The sequence below is a fragment of the Macaca nemestrina genome, chromosome 19 (genome assembly GCF_043159975.1).
Source record: "Macaca nemestrina isolate mMacNem1 chromosome 19, mMacNem.hap1, whole genome shotgun sequence".
Lineage (NCBI taxonomy): Eukaryota > Metazoa > Chordata > Mammalia > Primates > Cercopithecidae > Macaca > Macaca nemestrina.
In genome coordinates, this window is record NC_092143.1 from 867833 (window position 1) to 889296 (window position 21464).

Genomic DNA, 21464 nt, shown 5'->3' on the forward strand with positions numbered 1-21464 from the left:
CCATCGCTGATTCCCTGCTCTCCAATGCAGCCATGGCTCACTCGCCCCATCGCTGATTCCCTGCTCTCCAATGCAGCCATGGCTCACTCGCCCCATCGCTGATTCCCTGCTCTCCAATGCAGCCATGGCTCACTCGCCCCATCGCTGATTCCCTGCTCTCCAATGCAGCCATGGCTCACTCGCCCCATCGCTGATTCCCTGCTCTCCAATCCAGCCATGGCTCACTCGCCCCATCGCTGATTCCCTGCTCTCCAATGCAGCCATGGCTCACTCGCCCCATCGCTGATTCCCTGCTCTCCAATCCAGCCATGGCTCACTCGCCCCATCGCTGATTCCCTGCTCTCCAATCCAGCCATGGCTCACTCGCCCCATCGCTGATTCCCTGCTCTCCAATGCAGCCATGGCTCACTCGCCCCATCGCTGATTCCCTGCTCTCCAATGCAGCCATGGCTCACTCGCCCCATCGCTGATTCCCTGCTCTCCAATGCAGCCATGGCTCACTCGCCCCATCGCTGATTCCCTGCTCTCCAATCCAGCCATGGCTCACTCGCCCCATCGCTGATTCCCTGCTCTCCAATCCAGCCATGGCTCACTCGCCCCATCGCTGATTCCCTGCTCTCCAATCCAGCCATGGCTCACTCGCCCCATCGCTGATTCCCTGCTCTCCAATCCAGCCATGGCTCACTCGCCCCATCGCTGATTCCCTGCTCTCCAATCCAGCCATGGCTCACTCGCCCCATCGCTGATTCCCTGCTCTCCAATCCAGCCATGGCTCACTCGCCCCATCGCTGATTCCCTGCTCTCCAATGCAGCCATGGCTCACTCGCCCCATCCCTGATTCCCTGCTCTCTAATGCAGCCATGGCTCACTCGCCCCATCGCTGATTCCCTGCTCTCCAATCCAGCCATGGCTCACTCCAGGGAGAAGCGCTGAATTTTCTACACCGCACGTGAGTAACTCACACCACCCAACACTGTGCGTGATGACTGTGGTCCGAAAGCATGAACGTGCCCAAACTCGAATTTCACCCAACGTCATGATCTATTCTTAAAAGATGGTGATTCTGGGAAACGTTTCTAAAAGTTGAATGTGACATGAACAGCAATGCCAGCTCTAAGGAGTGCCTGCAAGGAGAACGGCGGGCCTGACCATGCCCGGGGCCCAGGGAGGCAGCACTCACCAGCCCGCGCGGCGATCAGGTGCGTGGCCCTGTCAGGGGCGTCGGGGCTCAGCACCAGCCGAGTGAGGATCTTCGCTCCCAGCGCCGTGGCGTGGTAATGCTCCCGCGTCTTCTCTATCGGGAAGTTTGTCGGGTGCAGCCCACTGAAAATTATGGCCACATCAGCCAGCACCTTGCTCTTCAGTTCCGGCACGATCTTGCGGATATCCGGCGCCTCCTCGATCTCCTTGTTGAGGAAGCGGTCGTACTTGGCGTAGTAGTCGGTGTGCACACGGACCAGGATCTCCTCCAGGTAGATGAGGTGGTCATCCTCGTCCGTGTCCTCCTCCTCCTCCTCCTCCTCCACGCTCTGGTCCAGGGACTCGCCCGCGGTGACGCCCGACAGCTCGCTGTTCTGTGACTCGGTCTCCGCCTCCTTCCTGTCGGCACAGCCATTGCCCAGGCCGCAGAGGCCGTCCCGCTCGCCCTCCTCCTGCCCACCCAGCTCGGGCCCCTTGTCTGGGGCATGCGTGCCGGGCTCGGCCTCTCCGGGGAGACTCAGTGCTGCAGGCCGCCCCGGCTCCAGGGAACTGCCCTGAGCCAGCGCCCCGGCTCCCTCTGGAGCCGGGTTCTCCTCCTCCTTTGGCTTCTGCCGGCTTCTCCTCCCCTCACTTTCGCAGTCAGAGGCGGAGGAGGGAGACTTCGTGCCCTCGGACTCACTGCTGCTCTCGCTGTCGCTGGATAAGTCGAAGTCCAGGTCAGTGCCCGTGGCACCCTGGGCAGGCCGCTGTCCCGGTGCCGCCCGGCCACCCTGCACACAGGATCCTTGGGGCTCAGGAGTGCCTGCCAGCTCTCCACTGCTGGTGGGGGCCTGGGCAGCGGGCCAGGTGTCCCTCTCGTCCGGTTTTCCAGGGCGGGGCGAGTCCTGTGGGGCGGTAGCCTCACTGCCGTTCAGCTCCTGAGCCGGCTTCTCCAGGCCGTTGCTGGGCTCCACTCCAGGGGCCTGCGTTCCCCACTCGGGCTCTCTCACGGGCGGAGCTTGCTCTGCGATCTCGGTGCCTCGAGAAGAATGATTTACTAAATATGCATGCAAAAGGAAAAGTTACCGCGATTCAGCATTAAACGTTAAATAACATTCCAAGTTAAAGCAGCGCCCTTCTTCATGGCTGTGAACTCTGCCACCCTCTAGACCAGGCCTTGGCAACCTTGCTGTGAAGAGCCTGACGGGGTGAGCACCCCTTACCCGAAGTGCATGGGGCCACAGATGTTTTGGACACTGAATGTGTTTCTGAGTTTGGAGTATTTGCGTTAAACTTACCACTTGAACATCCCAAATCTGAAAAATCCAAAATGCTCCAATGAGTATTTCCTTTAAGCACCATGTGGGCAACTCAAAAAGCTCTGGATCTGGGGGAGGAAGGATCCTCACGCCAGCGTGGCCACAGTTTCCCAAGCCCCGGTCTGGAGGAAGGTCAGCAACTCCACGCTGACCCCAGCCATCTGCTGAAAGCCTCGGCCTCCTACAGGAGTGACCCCAGTCCCACTCTCTTCTGGTTTCAACCTCCAAGTTCCATTTTAGTGACTAGAGCAGCAAATGTACGCCTCAAAATATTTTTTTTTTAAAAACTAAGGGTCAAAAACACTTAACTTTTCACAGGGTGGACGTCAGCTGCAGGCCTGCCTGACAGGTTAAACCACGCTGCTCTCTGGGCCCAGCCAGCGCCGGGCCTGAACACTGCACTCTGGGGACGGTTCTTCCCTGCACAGCCACTGCCCCCACATTCGCTCTCTCTACAGAATGCCATGGCCCGAGGCCCAGGCGTGCGTTTAAGGAAAACTGGGATGAAAGGAGTTATTCACATGTTAGGTTAAACAGTATCCTTTAGTTTTTATTCAACTGGGAAAATGCTTAAGTGAGGGCCATTTTTTTAAAAGCCCAAATCAAAACGACATAATATCCTGTTTTCCAGTACTATATACATAAATCCAATAACCTCTATTGAAATACAAATAAAAAATCAAAGTGTATCTTGAATTTAGAGCAGTCAAAATAGAGATAAGAAATAAGAAGAGCTAAACAATAAGCAAATGTAAATTCTAGAGAATCAGGGAGGAGGTTACCCACCTTTCTTTCTCGTCTGAGAGTCTCGGGACCCAGGGGGCGCATTCATATCACCTGTGCCCTGGAAGTACACGTATTTCTTCACAGTTATCAGATTGGGGGCAAACTTCCAGACATCTTCTCGATCATCAATAATGCAAACCATTGAGTCTCCACAAGGAAAGAGGTTTCTACAAGTGAAAATGCAAAATTCACACAAAATAATAATGAAAAGAGTTTAAGATTCTAACCCACATGTAACCAACAGACAGCAGGTTCATCAGAAACTGACACCAACCGCCCCAAAGCCCTTTCTGTTTGGGTCACATTTAAACCTCAGTAACATCTTCTCCACAGCTTCTGATTCTCCTTCAAGCCGGAGTTCGCAAACTGTTTCTTAAAGCGCCAGAGTCACTACTTCAGGCATGAAGGGCCACAGGGATGAAACCCAACTCCAACCGCGTGGGCGTGGCCATGTTCCAATAAAACTTCCTGTACAAACCAGGCTGTGTAGCCTAAAGGCCAGAATTTGCTGACTCTGAAAACAGCCCGGGATGGGCTGTGTGGCTCAGGCCTGGAATTCCAGCGCTTTGGGAGGGCCGCTTGAGCCTCAGAGCCTGAGACCAGCCTGAGCAACACGGTAAGACCCCGTCTCTACAAAAAATACAGAAGTTAGCCGGGTGTGGTGGTGTGCACCTGTAGTCCCAGCTACTCAGAAGGCTGAAGTGGGAGGATAGCTTGAGCCCAGGAAGTCAAGGCTGTGGGGAGCTGAGACCACACTACTGCACTTAGGTCTGGGCAACAGAGTTAGACCATCTCAAAAACAAAAAAACAAAAACCAGACCTACTGCTGATGCAGAATTTCTAAGTGGACCTACAGCTACCTCCATGTAAACCACAGTGCCCGCCACTAGGGCCTATCCTGGGTGTGTCCCCATTCGATCCTATCATTCTGCCTTCAGGTGACTTTTCCCCTTAACACGTCACTAACAGCACCTCTCATTCTCTTTAGCCCTGATTAATCTGCTCACTCTGGCGCTAACTAGCAAAAAGGAGGTTTCTGAAGTAAATACTTTCAGAGTCTCTTCTTAGTTAACATCAGCTTGCATAGGCCTCACAGTCTGCGTGGACTCCCTAAATGTAAAAACCGAAGCACTGGGAGGCGGCGGCCACCGTGAGCCAGGAAGCGGCTGAAGCTGAAGCTGCGACCGCCAGGGCTCCTCGGGAGAACAAGCCACACCTGATGCGTTGCACCAGCAGGGACGGACTTCCGGGTGGAAATGGGGAAACTCCTCGTACAGAGTGGGCAAGAAACGCCAAAGAATACAGAAGGATATAAAAAAGTCTCTACGTAGGGGCAGGGAGGGGCCACCCTGTCAAAAAGGCTCAGAGGAGCTGAGAGGAGGAGGCTCTGGAGCTCATGGAAAGGAAGAAATGGCAAAAAGCAAAAAGACGGGCAAAAGTCATGTGACTTAGGATTTTATAAATTATCAGTAGGATTAACACAGGCAAGCTCCTAAGAAAACTATAAACCTCAGATGCTGACGCTGACGTCAAGAACTGCCCCTAAACCAGGAGCCCCACAGAGCTGCTGAACTTGTGCGTGGGGTGGGGTTATCCACATTCCTCTGCCCACTCGGGTCCCTGATGCCATCCCGTCCCTACGCCTGCCCTCCTGGGTTCTGGGCCCAAAAGTCCAGTCCCCGAGTTCCCCAGGAGCCCTGGTCATTCCCTGGATACTCAGAGGCAAAAGCTGGCCTCCTGTGGGGACGCACCCCTGCCTCCTGCCTCTCCAACCACAAGTCTTCGCACAGTAATGAAAACCTGGAGCTAAAGGGACTAGAATGATCACACATGCCAGGGTTGTTAAGCAAACAGATGCACGACGTCAGGCGGCGGGCTGACTTCGAATGGGTGCCGTCTGACAGAGATGAGGCTGAGAGGATGACAGTCCCCGCCTCCACAGACGCAAAAGCCCAGCCCAAGGATGGTTTCAGGGAGGGGCTGTTGGGATGGGGCAGAGCCTGGACTGGGGGCCCTGCACAAGCACCGGGGCTCAGGCAACCTGGGAGACAGTGGGAGTACAGGTTAGAAAGGAACTTTCTAAGTACTCTGAGGCTAACAAGGAAAACTGGAGAGGGGACGTTAAATTCCTTAAAAACATCAATACAGAAATACTGCTCTAGGACGGGTGCGATGGCTCACGCCTGTAATCCCAGCACTTTGGGAGGCTGAGGTGGGAGGATCATGAGGTCAGGAGATAGACACCATCCTGGCTAACACAGTGAAACCCCGTCGGTACTAAAAGTAAAAAAAAAAAAAAAAAAAAAATTGCTGGGCAAGGTGGCGGGCACCTGTAGTCCCAGCTAAGTCAGGAGGCTGAGGCAGGAGAATGGCGGGAACCTGGGAGGCAGAGCCTGCAGTGAGCTGAGATCGCACCACTGCACTCCAGCCTGGGTGACAGAGCGAGACACCGTCTCAAAAAAAAAAAAAAAAAAAGAAATAGGAAAAGAAATACTGCTCTAAATCTCCAGATGCGATTTTTGAAACGGGAAACGAACAGCAAGAGTTCTCTGTGAGGAGCGTGGCCAGGTACATACCTAAGGTTTCCTGTTTTAGAAAACGGGTCAATACATTCATCCCTGGATAATATTCGATGAGAAAAAAGCTTCTTCTCGGGGTCTAAAAAGCCTTGGAAAAGAAAACAGGACAAAGATTACATGCCTGAGACACGTTGAGGTCACACAGTGCGTGGTGAAGTCTTGAATGTTATTTTACAGTGGCAGACACAAAACACGATGAATTGGCACCAAACACTTCATCCCTTTTCGTGTAAGACCGGGCTCACGGAGGGCTTCTTTTCTCTTACGGTGAACTTATTTGTCAAACACGAATCATGTCTGTAAGTGTTTACAATTCTATTAACATGGAAAATTTGTAACATCCTACTGAAGCACCTGTCTAAACCAGATGGATGTGAAAACTATGGAAGGCACTTCATAAGTCAAACGGGTGAGTCACCGTTCAACGTCAAAACGCTCTGCATGTGGTTCTTCGCGTGATGGAGTCTGGACGCTGAACTGAAACTACCCTGCGTCACCTCGGACACGGTCTTTGCGAACCCCGGGCGGGCGGCCCTGCTGTTATCTGTAACGGTTAGTGGAGGAAAGGTTACCAAGGAAGCTTGCTTCTCCTAAGTTACTTCAGGAGAATCACACAGACTCACACGCTGTGTTGCGCTTCTCCTAAGTTACTTCAGGAGAATCACACAGACTCACACGCTGTGTTGTGCTTCTCCTAAGTTACTTCAGGAGAATCACACAGACTCACACGCTGTGTTGTGCTTCTCCTAAGTTACTTCAGGAGAATCACACAGACTCACACGTTGTGCTGTACAAACACAGGAAGGTCGGTTACTTCTCACTATGACACACGTTTACGCTGGTCATTCGGGCAACATCGAGGAAGCCTGCCTGACAGAGGAGACTGGGAAGGAAGGACATCGCGACACCACAGTGACCAGCTAGTGCAGAAGCTGCTTCCGCAGCAAAGAATCTGCCCGGGCTACAGTTGACGCTTGTACTTTACACGACATCTGTTAATTACAAGTCTAGTTTAATTTTTTAAAAGTAATTTTCTAAAGAGCTTTACGTGCTTGATGCTCTGCTCTGACTCTTTAAAGACGGTAAAACCATGCTATCTGCAAACACCCCTTCTGCACTTCAGGAGGCACCGCCGTCACAATCAAGAAATCAGGCAGAGGTTTCTTGGTATTACCTCTGCTCTGGGTTTCCTGATCTATAAATTTATCTTCTGAACTTTTAGCTTACTGTATTACCTTCCTAAGTTTGCAAAGTCTTCAATTTACAGTGAAGTGCCCATAATTTTAAAGAAAGATAATTTAAAAATAAGTCATCTCTTGCTAATTTACAAGAACCACAGAATATATAGTAAACGTATTTCAGTTTGTGGAAGTAGGGGTACTAAACAAAAACAAAACAGACTTTTCAGGTAATTTATTCTATTGGTAAAATATGTTGGAGGCATCAAGTTCAATGTCAATTTAATTTCACTGGCCATTTAAAACATTCTGGAGAGAAAAAGCTACGGTAAGTATGAAGCCTCACAAGGAAATGTTTCAGCTACTCATCATACAAGTGGCTGAAGCCATAAATCTGGACATACCTCAAGAGATAGGTATTCCATGGCACGTAGATAACGTGTAAGAGTGTTTGTTCATTTAACATTTACTGAGTTTAACATTACTTGGAATTTTGCCAGGAATATAAGGTACAGGAATGAATACAACACAATTATTACCCTCCCAAGAGGCTGAAATTATAAGAAAACTGAACACATTCACACACAACCTCTATCTGGCATGACACGTGCAGGTGCCATGGAACAAAACGGAGACTAGACTGCAGAAGAGTGAGCCAGTCCAGAGTCGAGAGCTGGGTATGTGATCTCATCATGGCACACAGGTCCCCTGCATAACCGTCAGCTCTGCATGAAGCACAGGAGGTAGACCAGACATCTCAGAAGCACTGTGAACCCAAACTCCAACCACGCAGCCCACATCCTCTCAAGACTTAAGACTCACTGGAGCACCTGGCTCCACGCCCCTGTATGACACACGGGGTCCACTTCCAGATCTGAACGCACCCACAACGCCCGGCTCCACATCTCCGCGCGGCACACGGGGTCCACTTCCAGATCTGAACGCACCCACAACGCCCGGCTCCACATCTCCGCGTGGCACACGGGGTCCACTTCCGGGATTTGAACGTGCCCTGACTGCACTCCACGCAATCACTATTGTTTTCACACTGGCTTTTAATCAACTACTGCCTGCACCCATCCCTACTGAGCTCAACCTCTGTACCACCACCTCTGAGATCACAAACGCGAGAAACACGCTGGCTGTTTTCGATACAGGTTGAAACATACGCATGACAGTTAAAACAGAAGAGCTGCTCTGGGCGCCACCTCAGTTACCCTGCAGCCCCGCGGCGCTACGCACAATGCACTCCGGGGTCCATAAGATCTTCTGGGAAGATGAACCCGCCTCCTGGCTGAAGCATCACCACCTCCAAACGCTTCCAATGCAACACTGCCAGGAGCTTTCCCTTCCTTGATGTCACTGGTTTGTTAGTATTTCAGTAACAAAAGATACCTGGACTTAAAGGAGAAATAAACACAATTGTTTCTTACTATATACAGACACTTAACTTCTAGATGATCACTGAGGCCACGAAGTCGCTAAATCTAAAGTCTGTTAATGGAATTATTAGCGTCTCTACAATCACATAAAAGACACGCATCCCAAACACTCAACATTTCTGTCCTAGTCATACTGAAAGCACACATGCTATCAACACGGTCACTTTCAAAATGAAAAGCATCAAAGGCGGAAGCTCAGCAGCCACCTCAGGCTTCAGTCCGGACCTCACTTTCTCACTTGCAGAAAAGCTGACCCAGGTCATCTCTACAGATCCCGCCAGCCACGACGAAGCCAAGCTGGGCCTTCCTGAACCGCAGCCTGGACGCAGTCCTCCTCCCGCGTTGCTGGGCTCGAGGGCCCGTGTTCTGCTGAGAATCTCTGCGTCCATGTTCAAAGGGATACTGGTCTGCAGTTTTCTTGTGATGTCTTCGTCTGGTTTCAGCCCATCCCTTGGACATACTGGAATGCTGGACTTTCACGTAGATAGCAGAGCTTGAAACGCAGAAGGCGCCAGACAGGGCCCGGTGATGCCAGCAAACCCAGCGGGTCTCCCCGCAGCAGGACCCACGCTCGAGGCCCTCCGCAGCCACGCACCCACCCACGCTCGAGGCCCTCCAGAGCCACGCCCCCACCCACGCTCGAGGCCCTCCGCAGCCACGCCCCCACCCACGCTCGAGGCCCTCCGCAGCCACGCCCCCACCCACGCTCGAGGCCCTCCACAGACACGCACCCACCCACGCTCGAGGCCCTCCGCAGCCACGCACCCACCCACGCTCGAGGCCCTCCGCAGCCACGCCCCCACCCACGCTCGAGGCCCTCCACAGACACGCACCCACCAGCAGGCCCCGTGCTCTGCTGTCCAAGTGGCTCAGGGGCCTGCAGATGTCAGTATGGATGTTCTGCTGAATTTGCAGGCAGCTACCAGGCTCCCTCCAGCTTTCAGGCTGATAAAGAAACATGGCATTCTCTTCACCTGCTTCATCTTTCACCACACGAGGCCTCATGAACGTGGAATCTGACTGTAGTGTCCCATGCCCTGCCTGTCGGTGTGAAGGGTGGCAAGGGTGTGGCCCAGCTAAAACCTGGGACCCCTCTGCTTTTGGCCCAAATCCCCTCCAGCCAAGCATTTAAACAGACTCGAGCCTTCCACATACTCATCCTCACTGGGGCTTGTGTGCTCTGACCAACAAACGTTGACGTCCCTCAGAAAAGGATAAGCAAGACGTGTGCAACAGCCAACCTACATAACCCCAACTTTAAAGAGAGAGACCTGGAGAAGGATGCCCCAAATAAGAAACATTTGCATGGGCACTAGATACACGGACAGAAGATGGGACAGGAGAAGGAAAAATCACCGGTGCATCCTGGACTGCCTGCCGCCTTCAGGAATCAGACTTGCAGGTCGCCAGGCTGTGCCCGCTGGGGAGCACCCTGTGTGGGAGGCGGGAGGCAGGAGGCAAACGCGTCACCTGCCAGGGAGCAGGCCATGCAGCGCGCGGTGCTCACAGTCCTGGGGGTCAGGAACCACTCCCCCACTGAACAAGCTGGGTTTCAGGAACTCACCCAGAGGATCCAGTCCACAGAGGAGGGAAAAACTCACATAAAATGATGAAGATTTATAATAAAGGGATGGATGAATTCTTGGTGATGAAATCTTACGTGAAAAGAACAGTACATAAACTTGTGCACATATTAAGACAAACTCGGCAAAATTATACACACAAAAAAACAGAGAACAGGGGAGAGCCACGGATATGACGACCGTGAGGAAGACTTCTCTGGTCTTTAGTCTCTCCCTGACATTTGTTATTGTGAACGTGACGCCCCTCGGGCGTCTGGTCTGCGTGGGCGTCACCCGCACTGCGGTGTGTGACTTACGGGTTGGCCCCTGGGAGGTGCCTGGTACTGGCTGCGAAGGCACAGTCCAGGGCTAGAACACACACAGGGATTCAGGGCTGGAACACACACAGGGAGTCCGGGGCTGGAACACACACAGGGAGTCCGGGGCTGGAACACACACAGGGAGTCCGGGGCTGGAACACACACAGGGATTTGGGGCTGGAACACACACAGGGATTTGGGGCTGGAACACACACAGGGATTTGGGGCTGGAACACACACAGGGATTTGGGGCTGGAACACACACAGGGATTTGGGGCTGGAACACACACAGGGATTTGGGGCTAGAACACACACAGGGATTTGGGGCTAGAACACACACAGGGATTTGGGGCTGGAACACACACAGGCAGTCCGGGGCTGGAACACACACAGGGAGTCCGGGGCTGGAACACACACAGGGATTTGGGGCTGCGACACACACAGGGATTTGGGGCTGCGACACACACAGGGATTTGGGGCTGGGACACACACAGGGAGTCCGGGGCTGCGACACACACAGGGAGTCCGGGGCTGGGACACACACAGGGAGTCCGGGGCTGGGACACACACAGGGAGTCCGGGGCTGGGACACACACAGGGAGTCCGGGGCTGGGACACACACAGGGATTTGGGGCTGCGACACACACAGGGAGTCCGGGGCTGGGACACACACAGGGATTTGGGGCTGCGACACACACAGGGAGTCCGGGGCTGGGACACACACAGGGATTTGGGGCTGGGACACACACAGGGATTTGGGGCTGCGACACACACAGGGAGTCCGGGGCTGCGACACACACAGGGAGTCCGGGGCTGGGACACACACAGGGAGTCCGGGGCTGGGACACACAGGGATTCGGGGGTCTATTTCCACATAGTGGAAGTTGACTAAGGCAGCTTAGTAGGCCTGGGCTGCTCTGAAGAAACTCCACAGCGTGGGTGACTCAGGAACGGACGTCCCTTCCTCACAGTTCTGGAGGCAGCGTCCAACCAAGGCGCCAGCGACGCGGCTGCAGGTCAGTGGGAACTGGCTTGCTGCGCCTCCCGCAGCTCCCAGAACCCGCCTGGGTAAGGGCCCTGATTCCACTCAGGAGGATGGAGTCCTCCCGACCTCACCGCCTTCCACACCCCTCCTGACACCCTCGCCTTGGGACTGCGTTTTATTTATTTATTTATTTTTTTTTTTTGAGACGGAGTCTTGCTCTGTCGCCCAAGCTGGAGTGCAGTGGCGTGATCCTGGCTCACTGTAAGCTCCGCCTCCCGGGTTCACGCCATTCTCCTGCCTCAGCCTCCCGAGTAGCTGGGACTACAGGCGCCCGCCACCGCGCCCAGCTCATTTTTTGTATTTTTAGTAGAGATGGGGTTTCACCGTGGTCTCGATCTCCTGACCTTGTGATCCGCCTGCCTCAGCCTTCCAAAGTGCTGGGATTACAGGCGTGAGCCACCGCGCCCGGCCTAGACTGGGTTTTAACATATGGACTTGGGGGCTGTAAAATCCCAAATCATAGCAGGCGCTATTTCTTTTGTTTTTTGTTTTTTTTTTTTTGAGACAGAGTCTGCTCTGTCGCCCAGGCTGGAGTGCAGTGGCGCGATCTCGGCTCACTGCAAGCTCCGCCTCCCGGGTTTATGCCATTCTCCTGCCTCAGCCTCCCGAGTAGCTGGGACTACAGGCGCCCGCCACCACGCCCGGTTAATTTTTTGTATTTTTAGTAGAGACGGGGTTTCACCGTGTTAGCCAGGATGGTCTCGATCTCCTGACCTCGTGATCCGCCTGCCTCGGCCTCCCAAAGTGCTGGGATTACAGGTGTGAGCCATGGCGCCTGGCCAGCAGGTTCTTTACTGGCTTGAGGACGTGAGCAGTATCACCCTTGTGCATAATTACTTGTCTTCACATCATCGATCTCAGGCAGCCATACAGCAGCAGCCATAATGTTACAAGTGAATGTTTCGAATTTCAATTACAAGAGGAATTAAAGGTCATGATCAAAATTCCTAGAAAAGCACTAAATATTAAAGGAGGATTCAAAATTCATTTCCCCACCAACAACAAAAGACTAAGACCAATCCGGAAAGATCTTTGAATTTTAAAACACTCAATCTAAACCTCTGGAGCCGGCACGGAGGAGCCCACACTGCCACTCGGGCCCACGTCCACGTGGGACAGACGGTCACCGTCCCGCGTCGTTGTCCCCTCACTTTGTCCACGTGGGACAGACGGTCACCATCCCGCGTCGTCCCCTTGCTTCGTCCACTTGGGACAGACGGTCACCGTCCCGCGTCGTTGTCCCCTCGCTTTGTCCACGTGGGACAGACGGTCACCGTCCCGCGTCGTCCCCTTGCTTCGTCCACGTGGGACAGACGGTCACCGTCCCGCGTCATCCCCTTGCTTCGTCCACATGGAACAGATGGTCACCGTCCCATGTCATCATCCCCTTGCTTCATCCACATGGAACAGATGGTCACTGTCCCATGTCATCGTCCCCTCGCTTCGTCCACGTGGGACAGACGGTCACCATCCTGTGGCATTGTCCCCTTGCATCGTACACATGGGACAGTCACCGTCCCGTGGCACTGTCCCCTTGCTTCATCCTGCTGCTGCAGACTGGCACTCACGCTACCACCCAGGGAGACAGAAGCAAACGCTAAATCCTAAGGGTGCCCACGTGCAGGTAGGGGACGGCCACACTGTGTATAGTGAGAGCACCCGGCACGAGCACACACAAGCAGCCTGGCCTGAAGTCCCTGTGAACTGATTAACAGGTGTCTGTCAGAGTATCTCACAGAAGGTGGTTCCACGTGCCCACGTCGTCCTGACAAACTCCCAGAGTGGCCCACCCAGTACTGCACCCGGCCAGAGCAGCTCCAGCCCCACCCGCCGGCCGCAGGGGCAGAATTCCCTTACCTCTCACAACCCCCTGCACAACGGCCAACTCCAAGACCACAACTGAGTTGCAGGGGAGCTTCTTTTCTTTCTTCATCTTTAAGAAACCATCACCGAAAACCGGAAAGAACCCCACGGTTCCCACGGCCCCTCCGGCCGCGGCGCACTGACCTGCGATGGTGTGCGCGTACAGCCGGCTGCCGAAGGTGAAGACGTGCAGCTCGTACAGCTTGGCGATCTTCTCCAGGAAGTCCTTGCAGTGCGGACGCAGGCGCGTGTGCAACATGGGCTCACCCCGGCCCAGCTGGAAGTGAAAGATGCCCTGAAAAGAACGGCAGCAACAGTCAGGAGAAAAGGTCTGAGGAGCCCCAGCAGCCCCCACAACCCGTGTGCCTGAGACAGGCGTCCTGAAGACACACGTGTCCGAGACAGGCGTCCTGAAGACACACGTGTCCGAGACAGGCATTCTGAAGACATGCATATGCCTGCCCCTCCACATGGGACACAGGACATGTGTGTGTACGCACCTCTCCACACGGACAGAGAACATGTGTGTACACGCCCCTCCACACGGGACACAGGACATGTGTGTGTATGCACCTCTCCACACGGACAGAAAACGTGTGTGTACACACCCCTCCACATGGGACAGAGAACACGTGTGTACACGCCTCTCCACACGGACAGAGGACATGCATGTGTACACGCTCCTCCACACGGACAGAGGACATGCATGTGTACACACTCCTCCACACGGACAGAGGACATGCGTGTATACACGCCTCTCCACACAGACAGAGGACATGCATGTGTACACGCTCCTCCACAAGGACAGAGGACATGCGTGTGTACACGCTCCTCCACACGGACAGAGGACATGTGTGTGTACATGCCCCTCCACATGGGACAGAGGACATGTGTACACGCCCCTCCACATGGGACAGAGGACATGTGTGTGTACACGCCCCTCCACACGGACAGAGGATGTGTGTACATGCCCCTCCACATGGGACAGAGGACATGTGTGTGTACGTGCCCCTCCACACAGAGGACATGTGTGTACACACCCCTCCACATGGGACAGAGGACATGTGTGTACATGCTCCTCCATGTGGGACAGAGGACATGCGTGTGCACACACCCCTCCATGTGGGACAGGGGACAGTGTGCACACACCCCTCCACATGGGACAGAGGACATGTGTCTGCACTCGCCCCTCCACATGGGACAGGGGACAGCAGTGTGTACACACCCCTCCACATGGGCGTGGGACAGAGGACATGTATACATGCCCCTCCACATGGGACAGAGGACATGCGTGTGCACACATCCCTCCACATGGGATAGGGGACAGTGTGTACACGCCCCTCCATGTGGGACAGAGGACCACACGTGCGCCCATCCCTCCATGTGGGACAGAGGTTGCATGTCCACCTGCCCCTCCAAATAAGGACGTGACCCTAACTGGTGCAAGGCGCTACCTGTGGCATTTAAAACCCACTGTGTAAGCACTTTCCATGAACGTGGTATGAGTGAGCGAGTGCGGCCTTCTCAGCTGCGGGAATGCCCTCGATGCATGTGATTAACGACTGCCCATGATTACTAGGATAACCACCCACCTGCAACAACTGTTCAAGACCACCACGCTGGGTCATCACGTTACCAGTAACAGCCTCTACGATAACCACACGATAACCACCGATGACAGCTCTACTCACTACTCATGCTTAGCTACCTACCTGCAGCAACCCGTCCCTGATAACCACCCCGATAACCAGCCAACAGTAACAACCTGTGATAACTACATGATAACCACCCCTGATAATCAGCCAACAGTCACCACCTGTGATAACCACATAACCACCGATGACAGCTACACTCACTACTCACGATAACTACCTACCTGCAACGACCGCCTAGGATAACCACCCCAATAACCAGCCAACAGTAACAACCTACACTAACTACGAGATAACCACCAATGTCACTTCTGCCTTTGTTTCTTCAAATGCTGACACGTTGCTGACAGTGCTTTCCTGAGCTACTGAACAAAGGAAATCAACATTCCCAGGTAACCTGGTGATTTTCAGATACAGTTTCTTTCATTTACATACACAACACAGAAGCCGAAACGTATTCTAAATCGTATTTAGTAGACAGATGAAATGAGCGATACCGACTCACTCGCCTACATATGATCGACATGCAAATAAGACTGCTTTCCTCAGGAAGTTAAACTTCTATCCTTTTAACCCTGTTAATTTCTCAGTAAAATATTTACTCTTAATGGCTTTAATTAAGCTCAGTTACATTTTTCCAGCTCTAAGTTAGTTAGGACCCTCGGGAAGAAGCTACTCTGTTAAAGATCTACCAGCGAAAGGTTTTAGTAACAACTTTCCCAGTTACATTTTTCTAGCTCTAAGTTAATTACGACCCTCATGAAGAAGGTACTCTGTTAAAGATTTAGGAGTGAAACGTTCTAGCAACAACTTTCCCATTACTCAACAGTAACAAGTCCAGCAGCTGTCCAGGCTTCGGGAGGTGTGGCCAGCACCACTTCTGAGCCCCGAAATTGCTTTCAGAGGGGCCAGGAGTACGGCCAGGCACCGCCTCAGGGTCTCCTCTGGATGTCGAGTGGGGTACACTAACACTACTGAGGAGGCAGAGGACGGTCAGTTCATGCTTAGACCCCCTTCCCCACTACATCAGGACATTGTCGCCTTCCAGACCACACAACTGAGAAACAGCCACATTATAACCAGACCCAACTGTCTTCAGCAGGCCTATCCTGGAGATACTGAGAATCACAGGAATTTTTTGGTTTCCCAGTGACTATAATCCATGCTGACACTCTACTGTAGCTTATTAAATGTGCAATAGCATTATGTCTAAAAGAACAATGTACCTAGCTTAATTTAAAAATACTTTATTATTAAAAATGGCTGGGTGCGGTGGCTCAATGCCTGTACTCCCAGCACTTTGGGAGGCTGAGGCAGGTGGATCACTTGAGGTCTGGAGTTCGAGACCAGCCTGGCCAATATGGCGCAACCCTATCTCTATTAAAAATATAAAAATTAGCTGGGTGTGGCGGTACACACCTGTAGTCCCAGCTACTCGGGAGGCTGAAGCACAAGAATGGCTTGAACCCGGAGGTGGAGGCTGCATGATATAGAGATCGTGCCACTGCACTCCAGCCTGGGCAACAGAGCGAGACTCCGTCTCAAAAAATAAAAAAATAAAAAATAATTTTATTATTAAAAAATGCTAACAACATCTGAGGCTTCAGCAAGTCACATTCTTTGGCTGCTGTACGGTCTCACCTCGATGCTGACGGCTGCTGACTGATCAGAGGGTGTTTACTGAAGGCTGGGGGTGGCTGTGACGGTTTCTTGAAATAAGATGACAAGGAAGTTCATCCCATCAATCAACTCTTCCTTTCACAAAAGGTTTCTCTGTAGCATGCAATGCTGTTTGATAGCATTTTACCCACAGAAGAACTTGTTTCAAAACTAGGGGCAATCGCCGTAGACCCTGCCACTGGTTTATCAACTAAGTTGATGGAATCTTCCAAATCCTTTGTTGTCATTTCAACGACGTTCACAGCATCTTCTCCAGGAGCAGATTCCATTTCAAGAAACTTTCTTTGCTCATCTGTAAGATGCAACTCCTCATCTGTTCGAGTTTCATCCTGAGGTTGCCAGAATTCAGTCATCTTCAGGCTCCACTCCTAATTCTCTCACTATTTCCACCACGCCTGCAGCCCCTTCCTCCGCTGAGGTCCTGACACCCTGGAAGTCATCCATGAAGGTGAGAACCAACACCTTCCGAACTGAGGGCTGGAATCACCATCTCCTGAACTCCTGGTTGATGCTGATACTCTGACGTCCTCCCATGAATCACGAATGTTCCTGGGGGCACTCACAACGGTGAATCCTTTCCAGAAGGATTTTCTGTTTGATTTTCCCAGACTCATCAGAGGAATTGCCCTCTAAGGCAGCTCCAGCCTTAGAAGATGTAGTAAGACTCGAAGGTTGAAATCATTTCTTGAGCCCTAGGTTGCAGGGTGGATGTGGTGTCAGTAGGCGTGAAAACATTCTTCTCCTGTACATCTCCATCAGAGCTCTCGGGTGACCAGGTGCATGGTCGATGAGCAGGAATATTTCTGAAAAGAATCTCTTTCTGAGCAACAGGTCTCAAGAGTGAGCTTCGAATGGTCGGTAAACCACGCTGTGAACACAGGTGCTGTCATCCAGGCTTTGTTGTTCCACGGATGGAGCGCAGGCAGAGGAGATTTAGCCTCAGTCTTAAGGGCCCTGGGATTTTCAGAATGGCACCTGGGCACTGGCTTCAACTTAAAGTCAGCAGCCGCATTAGTCAGTCTCCAACGAGAGAGTCAGCCTGTCCTTTGAAGCCAAGCACTGACTTCTCTCTAGCTATGAAAGTCCTAGACGGCATCATCTTCCAATAGAAGGCTGTTTTGTCTGCACTGAAAATCTGTTGTTTAGTGTGTTTAGTTTCATCAATGATCTCAGCTTGATCCCCTGGGGAACTTACCGCAGTTTCTCCTAAGCACCTGCTGCTTCACCTTCACTTTTATGTTACTGAGACGGCTTCTTTCCTTCAACCTCATGAACCAACCTCTGCTGGTTTCCAGCTTTTCTTCTGCAGCGTCCTCACCCCTCTTGGCCTTCACAGAATCGAAGACAGTTCGCGCCTTGTTCTGGATTAGGCTTTGGCTTAAGGGAATGTTGAGGCTGGTTTGATCTTCTACTGAGACCACTACAACCTTCTCCTTCTCAGCAACAAGGCTGTTTCACTGTCTTATCACTTGTGTGTTCACCGAAGTAGGTGTGTTAGTTTGCTTCAATAACTTTTCCTTTGCATTCACACCTTGGCTGTTGAGTGCAAGAGGCCCAGCTTGCGGCCTTTCCTGGCTTTCGGCGTGCCTTCCTCACTTAGCATAATCACGTCTACCTTCTCATTTAAAGTGAGAGACTGGTGAGCCTTCCTCTCACTTGAACACCTACAGGTCCCTGTAGAGTTATTACTTTGGCCTAATTTCAATACAGTTGTGCCTCGGGGAACAGGGAGGCCTCAGCACCGGGACAGAGACAGGGAATGGTCGGTTGGTGGAGCAGTCAGGACCACACATCTACCCATTACACTTGCCGTCTTATGTGGGTGTGCCTCACGGCACCCCAAAACAATGACAACAGTGACCTCAAAGATCGCAGATCACAATCCCCTAGAGCTGACAGAACACTAATAAAGCAACTATGACAACAGTGACCTCAAAGATCACTGACTACAGGTCCCTGTAACAGCAGACCACTACCGAGGAGTCTGAAGTACACGGGAATTTCCGGAGTGTGGCACACACGCCGCTGGAGAATGACACCCACAGCCGTGCTCGCTGGGTGCCCCGAGCCTCCTCTCTGGGAACACACAGTATCCGTGAAGCACCATAAAATGAGCTGTGCCTATAAAACTCACTCAATGCCCAACTTCACAGGCACAATAAAAGCAGGGAACAGTCACAACAACTCACGAAGGTGTATGTGTGCAGAATGTATTTTCATAAAGTCCTTACATCCTTCAAAATAACCTAGTTTGTCAGAAAATAGGCATTAAAAAAAACCTTAGTGAGTAGAGTAGTGGATATGAATGAAGCAATCTGAAAATATCTAGTCACAGTTTATACTGCATAGAAGAATATATTGCTGTATAACATGCCATGATACACACAAATGACTAACACAGCCAAAAATAGAAGCTGTTTTGTGGGTGAGGCCTGAATTCCGGCCCTAAAGGAAACTCCTGTGCAGCATGGCAGTTACTCGATTCTCTCCATTCTGCAAATAGCGTAAAACGTGAGAGTTTGTGCCACCTGGGGGATCTGTGCAGCTCACCCTGGCCACCAGGCTGACGTACCGGGCTGAACTTAACCAAACATCTTTCAGACGAAGCTGGTCACCAATTTGACTTAGGTGTAACTGTCATCAATCTGTCCCAGCTGTTGGTGCCACGCCCCACCATCCCGCAGTGGAGGGCGCCTGGCTCTGCGGTGCACCCTCCAGCCTGCTGGGCGTCTGCTATCGGGACCTGCAAGATCCCCAGGAAGCTTTAGGAACTGGAAAGGTCAGAACTGACAGGCCCCTGAACTCCCAAATCTAACGCCAGAGTCCACATAGTATCTGTTTAACAGCAAACATTTAAAAAACAACTCAGTGTTGGTGAGGGCCTCCCTGCTGGCGACCGTCTAGGCCCACACAAGCCTCTGGGCAAGCCTCTTGGCACAGACATAAAGAGCCTTTGGTCTAGAAATTCAGTTTCTCTGGCTCCATCCTGATGACACAGCTGAGGTGCAGGAAGGGTTCTGTGTGCATTAAACAGGGCTCTGCCCTTATCCTTCGTTTCTCCCTGTATTTCCTCTGCAGAATGCACACTGACCACCTCCCAGCCTCTTCCTCCAGCCCAGCTCTCCCAAGCACAAACCCAGGGGTCCACCACCTGCACTTGACATCCCAGCGACACAAAAGCATCCAACACCAACGTCCTCCCCACCAAGACCACCACTCTCAGGACACGTCTCGCACCATCCCCTGCACCATCCTCACAGGCTCGGAACGCTTCCGCCCTCTCCGACAGCCTGCCGCGCGGGCACACAAAGGGCTCCCGCACAAACAGCAGGAAGTGCGAGACACAGTGGGCACCAAGATGTCTGCCCGGGGGCCCAGATGCTACCCAACCGCCCAGCAGACACACAGCCCACACCCAGAACAAGAGAGTCTGCTTTGGAAATCCAGGCTGACCTGTGGGAAATCATCTAAAAAACAAGGTAACACACTTCTGAATCAAAGTTCTAGGACCTGCGGCTCCGGGACCCGGGGTGCCAGCCGCACTCACTTTATTCGACATCTGCTGACAGTGCTGCTCGGTTGTGTGGATCAGCGTCTGGTCCAGGTCCACCATGAGCACCAGCTTCCGGTTCCGATGCAGTCGCTGCTGGTCTTCTCTTCCCAGCTCCTCTGCTTGCTACAATTAAACAGAAACAAGAAATGACAAAGTCAGTATGTTTGCATCCAAGGTAAAACTCCATTTTATCAAGAAACAGAAAACGAAATAAACGCGTCCCTCTCCAGCCCCCGGCACTCCCCATGGCCTGCGCCCTACAGGCCGAGAGCCGGGGCCGGGTCACCAGCTGGGTCACGGCAACCTTGCTTGTGACCACGATTTTATAATTCAGTTAAATACATGAGCCAATGAAAACAGAGGGGAAGAGAAACTGGTTGTTTCTATCAAAGCCACTTCAATGGTATGGAGCACTCAATAAAAGTGAGCTGCAAAATTAACGAAGAAACCAAGTCAGCGGGCTGGGAGAAGGGAGACGCCGGGTGGCCCAAGCTGGGCAGCAGAGACTGGCAAGGGCCATGTGCTCAGAACCTCCCACGCTCAGCCTATTCTTGTGCCTCGAAGAGACCCGGGGACCTGGCGACAGCACATCAGGGTGTCCCTCCACGCGGGGCCCAGAGCGGTGCTACCAAGCGCCCAGTCACCCAGGCATCAGTGGCCCAGCGTGGGACGCAGGACGTGACGTGCTAGAACGCACCACGCTGCCTTTCTCACTGTAACTGGCCCTCACTCTTCACAACAAAATCCTGGTCCCGCTCAGGCGGTACCTCCTCCCGTCCCCGTCCCCGAAGGGAAATGCACAGAGGGGCCGGCAGGTGCCGGAAAGATGAGGGGTACTTCCTCCTCCCTTCACCCCCAAACTTGCTGGCTTTGGTTTACGTGCACACATTTTACATTCGTTTAAAGTTTGGTAATTCAGAAAACCCAGAATCCTGTATCTGGCATTTTGTTTTTCCCGTAAAAAGACAGACTGAAATTGGTGTCCATCATTTAAAAGCACGAATTTACCAAAATCGTAACACTGCAAAGTGTTTTACCTACTCACAAAACTGCGCAGCCCTGAAAGTCCGTAAGATCACATACTAGTTTTTCTCGGCTCCCAGAGCATTTTCACCCATGGGGTGAAGTGAGGTCGGGGAGATGGCGTCTGCCTCGAGCACAGGAGGTGCCAGAGCCGCCGACCCACAGAGCCCCAGCAACTCCTGAAATACATACAGGAGGCGTAGACACTCGAAGATAAAAACCCAAATCACTCTTAACTGGGCACACGAACACCTGCCCGTTCTCTCCACCCCACGTACCCGCC

At 52.6% G+C, this 21464-nt stretch overlaps 1 protein-coding gene across 11 annotated transcripts in view; it reads right to left on the bottom strand.

Moving 5' to 3' along the window:
• Positions 1–21464, bottom strand: part of LOC105489269 (CTD phosphatase subunit 1) — an 84299-nt gene that overhangs the window by 44805 nt on the left and 18030 nt on the right. For 10 of the 11 annotated variants that reach the window (XR_011617254.1, XM_071085817.1, XM_071085818.1 and 7 more), the window contains 5 exons: positions 20153–20281; positions 13418–13568; positions 5861–5951; positions 3285–3451; positions 1181–2236 (listed from right to left, as the gene is read on the bottom strand). Coding sequence is in view for 10 of the 11 variants with exons in the window: in XM_071085817.1 (XP_070941918.1) it covers positions 1181–2236; positions 3285–3451; positions 5861–5951; positions 13418–13568; positions 20153–20281 (1594 nt within the window). In the remaining variant the exon portion in view is untranslated. The remainder of the gene's footprint in view (positions 1–1180; positions 2237–3284; positions 3452–5860; positions 5952–13417; positions 13569–20152; positions 20282–21464) is intronic. The other variant, XM_011753990.3, reaches the window with a different exon arrangement.